Source organism: Rhodnius prolixus, unplaced genomic scaffold, assembly GCF_049639745.1.
Source record: "Rhodnius prolixus isolate KJV_2025 unplaced genomic scaffold, Rpr scaffold_7, whole genome shotgun sequence".
In the NCBI taxonomy this organism is placed as follows: domain Eukaryota; kingdom Metazoa; phylum Arthropoda; class Insecta; order Hemiptera; family Reduviidae; genus Rhodnius; species Rhodnius prolixus.
The window spans coordinates 24,830,461-24,839,901 of record NW_027411582.1 but is presented as its reverse complement, the minus strand read 5'-3'; the positions used below and the strand labels follow the sequence as shown (position 1 = coordinate 24,839,901).

Genomic DNA, 9,441 nt, shown 5'->3' with positions numbered 1-9,441 from the left:
CGTATAGCATAGCTATTCGACGATACTTATTTGTCGATCATATTAAGATCGTATTATGATCGATAAAACTTTGGGTACTTGCGTTTAACTAAACTATGGATCGATTTTAGTCAGCACATTACAATCGATGTTCCGTATATACAAAATATATCAGGTTCAGGTCCTAAAATATGTTTTAAAGCAATTATTATGTTTAGAAAATAGTGGATTTTCTTTATTTGTAATTTTTGATATAATGTAAAATAAAGAAAGGCACATTAATTGAGCTAAAGTTTATTTACAAAAATAAATAAATAAATAAATAAATACATTAGTTTTATTTTTTTCACGTTGTGAATTGTGTGAGAGAGACAGAGCAATTTGGACAAGATTAAGGAGGTATTTTTTTTTTTTTTTTTTTTTTACACTATTGATAGCAGTAACTAGTTTTTATACCCTCTATAGGGCAGTTCATTGGAAGATGTAGCTGGCAGAGCACGTGCCGATCTTACGTGATAATGTTCATCTACGTGGTGATGGTGTGGCGCTGGTGGTTGGTAATATACTTCATAATTCAACACTTTAGGCTTCGTTAATCTAAAGATAACCATGGAAGCGGTAAGCACCAAAGATAATAAGCCTAATGTTAGAGCTTTCCAAGTTTTCAGTGCAATCAACGCCATTGCTATTGGTATCACTGCTGTAGCTTTAAATTTCAGTCCAAGCAGAAAAGGCAGTACTACTTTCTTAATGAAACCACGTCCTGAAATTGGTGAAATGAATATTTATTATGTTTTTTATTTCTCAAAAATGTAGTAGATAATTTAAATTTTATTAACATTTTAAACAGGTTTTTAAATTAATTTATAAATTTCCAGGATTTTAATTCAATTACTACAAGGTTCAGGTTTGCATAGTATTTGTTTCAGCAGCGGAAACTCAGAGCAATAAAGGTTTTTCAAAAAATTCATTTTAATGGCAAGAGTGGGGATAACATCGAACTACCGATCAATAAAGTGAACGGAAACGCAGTAAATATATTAAACAAAAGCCTCTAATTCACGCAGTCAATAAATTCACTGCCTGTAGACAATTTGGAAGAACATTTTTTAGCCCTTAATGGGATTGTGAAGTACAAAATGGAGGATTAAATTGGCACAATCTTTTAAATTTATTGTGGCTCCCATGATGATTGGTGTGAGACAGCACCTGGACTCAACCAGGATTTCTAGGGATGTTCTAAGAAAAACTGGTGGTAGCTGGCATTTTAAGGATAAAATCTCAACTTAAGCATCCTTTGCCTCAATTATTCTCCAGAAATGCTCTAAAGAAACCTTCTCCAAGAAGATACTATATAGAGTAAATTCTCCTCCAACTGGTGATAGCCCAGACTATCCAGGTATCCTAGTGAGGGAAGTTACGTTGCACAATGAAAAGAACTTCCAAACTAATTTCAATGTCTAGGCAAAGGAGTTTCTGAACGTAATATCGGATGTCAGTTCGGGCACAAGAAAGTGTGCAGTATCAAGAATGTAGAAAAGGATGCGTAATCGGGGAAAAAATGGGCATGTCTCCAGGGGTGATGATTATTGACAGAGGAATACTGAAGGACCAAGAGAATACTGAAGGACCAAGAGGAAAAGGAAGAAATCAATGCTAGAGTGATTTGTTCTCCGCTATCAACAGAAAAGGTTCTCAGTAAGAGAAATGTGGCCAAGTATATCAGAATGGCTGCCTAATTTTACGCTTTCGTAAGGTCAATGAATCAGATCGTGGTGTCTGCACGAAAAGTTGAAGGGAAGACCAGCAGAGAGCTTAACAAAAACCCACTTCATCCTCAGCCATGATACATTGTGGTCTTAAGTTTAAATAATTCAGAGTTCACAGCTGAGGTGGTTTGTCCAATAAGAAAAAAAATAAAACGAATAATAATGAACATCGGCTACCCAGCAAAGCTAGAGAGGTTAGGATCAGTGGAAGACATGTTGGTTAGATAATATTTAAAGAAGAACCCGAAAAATTGGCCTTGATGACTTGAAACACTTTTCAGGTTTAAGAAAATTGGGTTGCTTTTATTGTTCCGCACATCATTTTACATTTTGGTGTTGATATTAGCTTACAGGTAGGAAACATGGCTGCCGAAATAGTGTGGCCCAGCCAATATGGCGGCCATTGGTCACTAACTCAGATCGCTTGCACTTTTTCCATCAACATCTTAGCCTAAAATAAAATGACTAACTATTCTTCGGTACGATAGCGTCCAATTAATAGTTCCAAAATAAAAATTTAACTTCTCCATTTGTTAAAAAAAAGTTAAGTATGCTCTAATGCACTATAATAACTAGAAAATGAATGTAAACAATTTCGCCCCCTCCTTAAATCATTTTAACTAATTTTTTTCTTTTTCATTTTTAAAGAAATACAAACTTTGATAAGTTTTAAATGGCAAATTTACATAATTTTATAACTGAATAAATCTTGAAAAATAAAATTAATTATTGAAAAAATTCTGAGAATCAATTTAATATACAAATTAATATCTTACTCCGAGAAATATTCCAAGCATTATAATTACCTTGATTAGCATCTTGTTCAGCCAGTGGAAGTACCACGGAGTGGGGAAGATGTGCTAACAGTTCATCTGATATCAGACCTTTAGCACCTTCCAGCAATTCTTCTGGTAGTTCCAATTTTAATGAATGACCGTATAAATATTTCTCCAATCTTTCTAAAGTTGTAATGCTACCACTTTCTTCTTGGTAATTTTCGCTTGCCTAAGAAAAAGTTACTAACCAAATTAACTAGTGATGTAATTGGGTGCTGTTCAACAGTTTTATTAATTTTTCTCATTGAATTAAAAATAAAATCTTATTTTTATTAAAGTACAAAGTTTTACCTGTAGATTTATAAAAACCGGTGGATTTATTTTGTTAAAACTTTTTGGAATCGGCTTTCACAAACAGCCTAGGAAATTTACTTAATTATCTCAATCTAAATTTACTAATATGAATAATACAAACTCGACTAATCTATCGATTTAACTAGACTCGAATTGACAAGGAAAGTCTAATACGGATTGATGTAAATCAAGATGTTGTTTGAACAGATAATGCCCTCATACTGGAGGGATGTCTCTTATTACTTTTATAATGAATATAGATCAAGCATTTCCTTCCTTTCATTTCTTTCTTCATAGCAAGGGCATTTCATTATTTTTAATGTTTGCGCTTTCTTGCACTTTGCAAATGGCGGTAAATGATTCTGAACAGTTGTTGAGCATGAACTATTGTTATTAGCGCTACTCGTCGAACTAGAGATTTCCTAACTCTTCTTCCAAAAGCCTGCCGGATTGGTATTATTTATTTATTTATTAAAAGCAAGCAATAATCTTTGATCATCAATGATTAGAACGTTTTGAGTCCGCTTGTTACAGCAATATCTGCAACAAGATTAATCTGGTAAAATCCAAGTCTCGCCTATTCTGACGACAAAACTAGCTTGGCAGCCTTTTTAAGGCCACATGTTCTGCCTAATTAAATCTCAACCTGCCTATTATCGTAACAACTCTTTTACTCGTAGTCTGTCCCCTGAACCACGGTTATTTAGGTCATTCGAAAATCAAAAAATATACCTTTTTTTGGCGCCATTGTACTCTGCCTACAATCGATTCCCTGCAAGTCTTGTTTTTCTTTAGCATAAATCAACTACATCTACTATTTCGCCAATTTTGCAAGCATTAGTACAATTTCTTTTAGACTCTATCAACAATCCCCACATTCAAACCAAACTAATATGTGTTCCATTCTTCTCTGTAGGTGGCTACTAGTTCTAAGATCACTTTGACGGTGTGATTATATCATTAATGAATACATAAATTTGATAATTAGTCAGAGCACGCAATCTACTTATAATTTTTCTCGGATAGGACTCTAAATATATGGCAATTCATTCAGCATAGAGATTGATGTGACCCCTTATAGTTTCATTAAGATTCCAATAAGATCTTAGCTTGTACGGATCTTGACTTTAAGATCTTCCTGGTCTTGGTGGCAGTATTGAATCTTTGCTTTTCTTTCTTAAGTTATGTCCAGTATTCTTAGGAGACTAAGAGGCAGTGCAACAGTTTTAGGGATGAAACGAGTCAAACTGAAGAGATTGTTAAAGTTTGTCGCAAGGAATTGGAAATCGAAAGATTAGGGGCCCCTATTAAGGAACAGATTTGATTAGTCTGTTTTCATTTTTTGTCCCAATTGTAGAAATCATTAAAAAAAAAAGGCGGATGAAATATTTTACTAATTATTAATTAATTATTAAATTAAGTAATCAATTATAATTAATATTATACTAATTATTAAGTAATTAAGTAATCAATTATAATTAATATTATACTAATTATTAAGTAATTAAGTAATCAATTATAATTAACATTATACTAATTATTAATTAATTAAGTAATCAATTATAATTAATATACTAATTATTAATTAATTATTAAATTAAGTAATCAATTATAATTAATATTATACTAATTATTAATTAAGTTGATGCCGTTTTCTTTTTGGTAGCTATACAGTATAAGTATACTTTACTTTCTTTTTTTTTGATGAAAGATTGCCGTATTATATAGCAAGCAAGTGCTTCAAATTATTTTAATGAAAAATAAACATAAAATAACTGAGAAATGAAATACCATGTGTCTGTTTATTAAATGTGATTGTGAATTTAATGTCCTGAATAAATATTAACCTCTCCAAGATTAATAGAGAACACAATGGGATGTAGTATTAAATTACATTATGTAAATAGTTGTTACCTGCGGAGTTTCGACAATAGTTAGATGTCTAGTTATCCTCAACGTTGGTAAATTTTGTGCCCTAGATAGCGCCTGAGATAAATGTCTTTCTAGACATCCAGGTTGTCCCATTGCTAAACAGTCCAACACCTCTAAACAGAGGGTGCCCTGTAAATTTAAATATTTTTAAATAATTAATTTAAACAATCTAATAAATAGTAGCAATAGGTTTGGATTAAATGCCTACATGAACATTTATTGACTGGCCTGTGAGGTACCATTCTAGAATTTCAATTAGTACTTGTCGGCGTGCTAAAATGTCTGGAATTTGGCCAAGTGGGTTAATACTTACCTAAAGAGCGTTTTATTCGTTGGACAATGACATTGAAGGAACTCTAGTAAGAGTATTGTCCGGGCAAAAAAAAAAGGAGTCGGTCAGTACTTTTTTTTCCACTTCCACCCAAACCGTTTTACTCTCTCACCAACTAAGAGCAAATGTTACGATCGTGATCAACTTCCCCAAATTTTTGGAGAACGATTTAAAAACTTTGGTACTAAATAAAGTTTTTGATTTTTTCTACTGATTCATGTTTTAAACGCCATGTGTGCGTGTGTGTTTTTTTTTTGTAATTTAACTTTATTTATTTTCACAACTGCTGTACTTAGCTGCAATAAGTGAAGCTGATACAACATGATGTATAGCATGTGGGGAGAATTAACCTTATGGTGAAACCTCCCAAAGAACGAACAGTACAGTATTGGGCACTGTTGGCGTTTACTTCAAACGTCTTGGGAGGATTTCCTGGCAATTGGAGTAAGTTGGGTGGGGGGGGAAACTAGAGGGTTCAAGGATGTGAGGAAATTGAAGCTTGGAACTTATTAAGGGGATCTTGCAGTTTCACAAACATTAGGGGAACAAGGAGATCTTGGTGTAAGGTAGGAGTTAGAAACAAAGTAAGGAGCATTAACGGATTCGACGGAGTGTTTTTTTGATTGGAAGGTTCGGATTCTATAGATATTGAAAGCTTTGTCTGAGCTACAAAGTTCCATTCTGCATGTCCAGACAGGTTTGAGTATCATATGGTATAGATAAGTCGTTTGTTGTTTAATGAAAGTTTGGATCGTTTGTCGAGTAGTCTATAGAGAAGTTTGAATCGTCTTGATTACAAAGCTACAAAGTTCCATTCTGCATGTCCAGACAGGTTTGAGTATCATATGGTATAGATAAGTCGTTTGTTGTTTAATGAAAGTTTGGATCGTTTGTCGAGTAGTCTAGAGAGAAGTTTGAATCGTCTTGATTAGTTCTTTCCATTAAGTTCTAGAATGTGGGATTCCAGGTTTAGGCGTTTGAACGCCATTAAACGTGTTAAACGCCATTAAATCACTTAAATAACTCAGTGATTCAATCTGCAAGTCTAGAAACCATCCAGTATTTTTTCTGCTTTCATTAAAACTTCTTTCGGGTTTTATTGAACATTTTCCGGGTGCATCACTCTATTATAGTTAGCAATGGTGCTAACTAATCAGTCATCATAGTCTATACATATACTCGTATATATTATAAATAAAAATGAAATTAGCAAACAATCTACCAATGAAAGTAATTAATTTTGCTTCCATTTTTTTTTTTTTTTACAAAAAAAGTTGTTTAAATAAAATCTAAACATTTCATCAACGCAAAACCAAAATAATATAAAAAAAAAGTTTAATTAAAACTAACTAAAACTAAGCTTCCGTTAATGAAGATTTTAATCAAATATTAGCTCAATATTTAATGTAATTTTCCTTGTTTGCCATTATATTGTTAACAAAATGACATTTAATTAATTTAGCAACAAACTTTTTATTGATTAACTAAATTTGATTTGAAATATGCAGTAGTAACAATGTTTCTGCGATATTATCAGAAATAAAATTTTAAGTTTCAATATGAAAACGATTGAATTTAATTTCTTTATTAATTTGAAATATTGAGAGTTACAATTTTAATATGGTTCACTAACTTTTATTAGAAAATACCGCAAAATGGTGGAAAAAAAATAATGCTTATAATATTAAAAAACAATAAATAAATTATATTTTATATTAATTTCAAAGAAGTGATTATAAAAGTGCATGCAGAGGTAAAATTGGTTGCCCGCGGTGAATAGTTATTCGTTGAATCCGTTGAATTGTAACCAAATATTGAATTTTCAAATCAGAGACATTTTTATTGATTTGTTCGAAACTTATATACGATATATTATGGAACTGTATGTGTTTAACTCGATTTGCTGGGATGATGTTGGGATGAAGAGGTTTTATTTAAAAATTAAAGTGGTTTTTTTTGAGGAGTGCTAAAGCGAATAAATGCGATTTGGTTTGTTCGTGGATGAAGGTTAATTTAAGGTCGTTATGAATGGTTTAGTCACGTGCCAGTGTACTTCCTAAGAATTTAGGATTAAAGAGACTGGATTTGCCCATAATTCCAGTTCATAAGTTCATAATTAGCAGGGATTTCCTGTGTAAAAGAGAGATCTCCAAGGTTACTAAGTCAGTTTTATGTTTTCACAGACGTCTATGGTTGCGAATACTGGTTTCTAGAGTAAGAGAGAGCGATAAAAATGGACTCAAGTGGCTGAAATGAGCTTCCTGCTGAAGGTAGAAAGGAAGAGACCAGGATAGATCCAATTAGAAAGAGCACCATCAGAGAAAAATTTAATGTTCATCCTCTAAGTTTTAATGATTGAAAAAAAAAAGTGCAATTGAGATGGTTCAGCCACTTTAACCAAACAGCAGATAATAGAATACCTCGAAAGGCTTATTTGAAATAAAGAGAAAACGCCAGAAGAAAACTTAAAGACGTCCAGGTTGGTCTAATAGTTGGCAGTTGAACTTGAGCGTCTGTCAAGGAGTCTTACAAGAAGTTTAAAGCGCCGATTGTTTCCAGTCTCTTCTGTCAAGCACAAAGGTTCCAGATGAGTATTTTATTAACTAACAGTCTAAGGATTCTGTCGTCGCTGAGAATAGGAGGAGTCTCTAGTTTGTGTGACTGGATGGAACGATTTTGTGATCAAGAGAGAATGTTACCTACAAAGCGCTTAAATGTGACTTGTTAAATGCTTCTGAAAACCAAAACTTTTTAGATGACTCAGTAGAGAACAGTAAGCGACAAAAGGGCCAAAATTTTGGGAGAAAACATTCTTTACTGTGACATCAATGAAACCAAAACTTTTTAGATGAGTCTGTAGTGAACGTTTAGCGACAAAAGGATCAGGATTTGGGAGAAAGCATCCTTTGTTGAGTCTTCAATGAAACCAAAACTTTTTAGATGAGTCAATGGTGAACGGTAAGTGATAAAGGGTTCAAGCATCCTTTGTAGAGTCTTCAATGAAACCAAAACTTTTTAGATGAGTCAATGGTGAACGGTAAGTAACAAAGGGTTCAAGATTTGGGAGAAAGCATCCTTTATTGTGCCCTCAATGTAACCAAAACTTTTTAGATGAGTCTGTAGTAAACGGTAAGTGACAAAAAGATCAGGATTTGTAGAAAGCACCTTCTTTTTTGGTCCTTCAAAGAAACAGAGTGTAATTTTAGGTATTGCAGAATATCTACTTTATAAATGATTAATAAAAGAGGTCCAAAACATTGAGACTTGTTAGAAGATGAGCTTTGTGACAGCCGTAAGTTATTGATTCAGGAGCCAACCGGGGTCAGTCATAACTGACGACTGACTTCTCATAAGAAGATCCGAGCACCTTGTCGATTTCCTAGCGAGCCTTTTTCGATCCCTTCTTTAAGTTTTGTAAAGGCGGAGAAGGAAACACACCGATCCATCTCATGGCGGATTATTTATGAGAAGGTTAGGTCCAGCAGCATTAGCTTGGCAGTGAAGTAGCTTAGACTCCTTAAGTTTGTTCCTAGATTTTTTCGAACAGCTTGGTGTGATTCTTAGGAGGATTAAGCCTTTAATCGGCCACTCATCCTTGTTCAATTTTTGTTAATGTTTTTGGGAGAGGATAGCTATAAAAGCCCAGTGAGGCTTTGGACAGCGAAGGGTTTTCATTCGTACTAACGAAGAATCATAATTAAGCCTAAGGAATTGGGCAGATCCGCGCAAAACTGTTGTTCAGAGAGATAGATTCTGAGAACGAGATAATTAGTTGCCAGGTAGAAAAAATAAAATCTAATGGAATAATAATTTGTTCGATTTTAAGTTAATATAAGTACAAGTTGTATTAATTTAATATTGAAGGATTACAAGTTAAAATAAAACAACACAATTACCTGCACACAAACTGCCAATAAGATTGTCGGTATAAGTTTTCTGTAGGTCATGTCTAGTGGCAATATAACAGTCATTCTGTTAGTGCAAGGTCCATATATACTTAGGGAGTATATACCAAATAGTAGTACATAACTCTTCTACAAAGGGAAGTATCGCAGCCATCCCCCTCTCCCCGCAAACACACCCCACCGTTCCCCCACTTCTCAATACTCCAATTCCTTGAATACTCCCCACCATCGCTGCCATAGATAGTGACGTGTCTCTCAGTGAAGGAGGGAACAGTTTGTAATGGCAGGGAGGTTCCAATCGTGTCCTGCCTATCAATATTACACTTGTCACATTCAATTTCTTTTTGATATCGATAGCGACCTTATAACATAGATATGTATTTGAAATCGAAAAA

General features: G+C 33.6%; 1 protein-coding gene across 1 annotated transcript; it reads right to left on the bottom strand.

The window, feature by feature from the left end:
- Positions 1-269: 269 nt before the first annotated feature.
- Osi18 (DUF1676 domain-containing protein Osi18) lies at positions 270-9,163 on the bottom strand. Its single transcript, XM_074113097.1, has 4 exons — positions 9,038-9,163; positions 4,793-4,939; positions 2,555-2,753; positions 270-742 (listed from the first exon to the last, which is right to left on the bottom strand). The coding sequence occupies exons 1-4, from the start codon at positions 9,110-9,112 to the stop codon at positions 423-425; spliced, it is 741 nt and encodes a 246-aa protein (XP_073969198.1). The 5' UTR covers positions 9,113-9,163; the 3' UTR covers positions 270-422.
- Between the last annotated feature and the right edge of the window lie 278 nt (positions 9,164-9,441).

Bases quoted from the DNA above. Each gene is read 5' to 3' on its own strand.
- Osi18 (XM_074113097.1), bottom strand. From the start codon at position 9,112: ATGACTGTTATATTGCCACTAGACATGACCTACAGAAAACTTATACCG. The intron at 4,940-9,037 runs GTAATTGTGTTG...TTAAATTTACAG, and splicing joins TATTGGCAGTTTGTGTGCAG to GGCACCCTCTGTTTAGAGGT. The intron at 2,754-4,792 runs GTAACAACTATT...ACTTTTTCTTAG, and splicing joins CTATTGTCGAAACTCCGCAG to GCAAGCGAAAATTACCAAGA.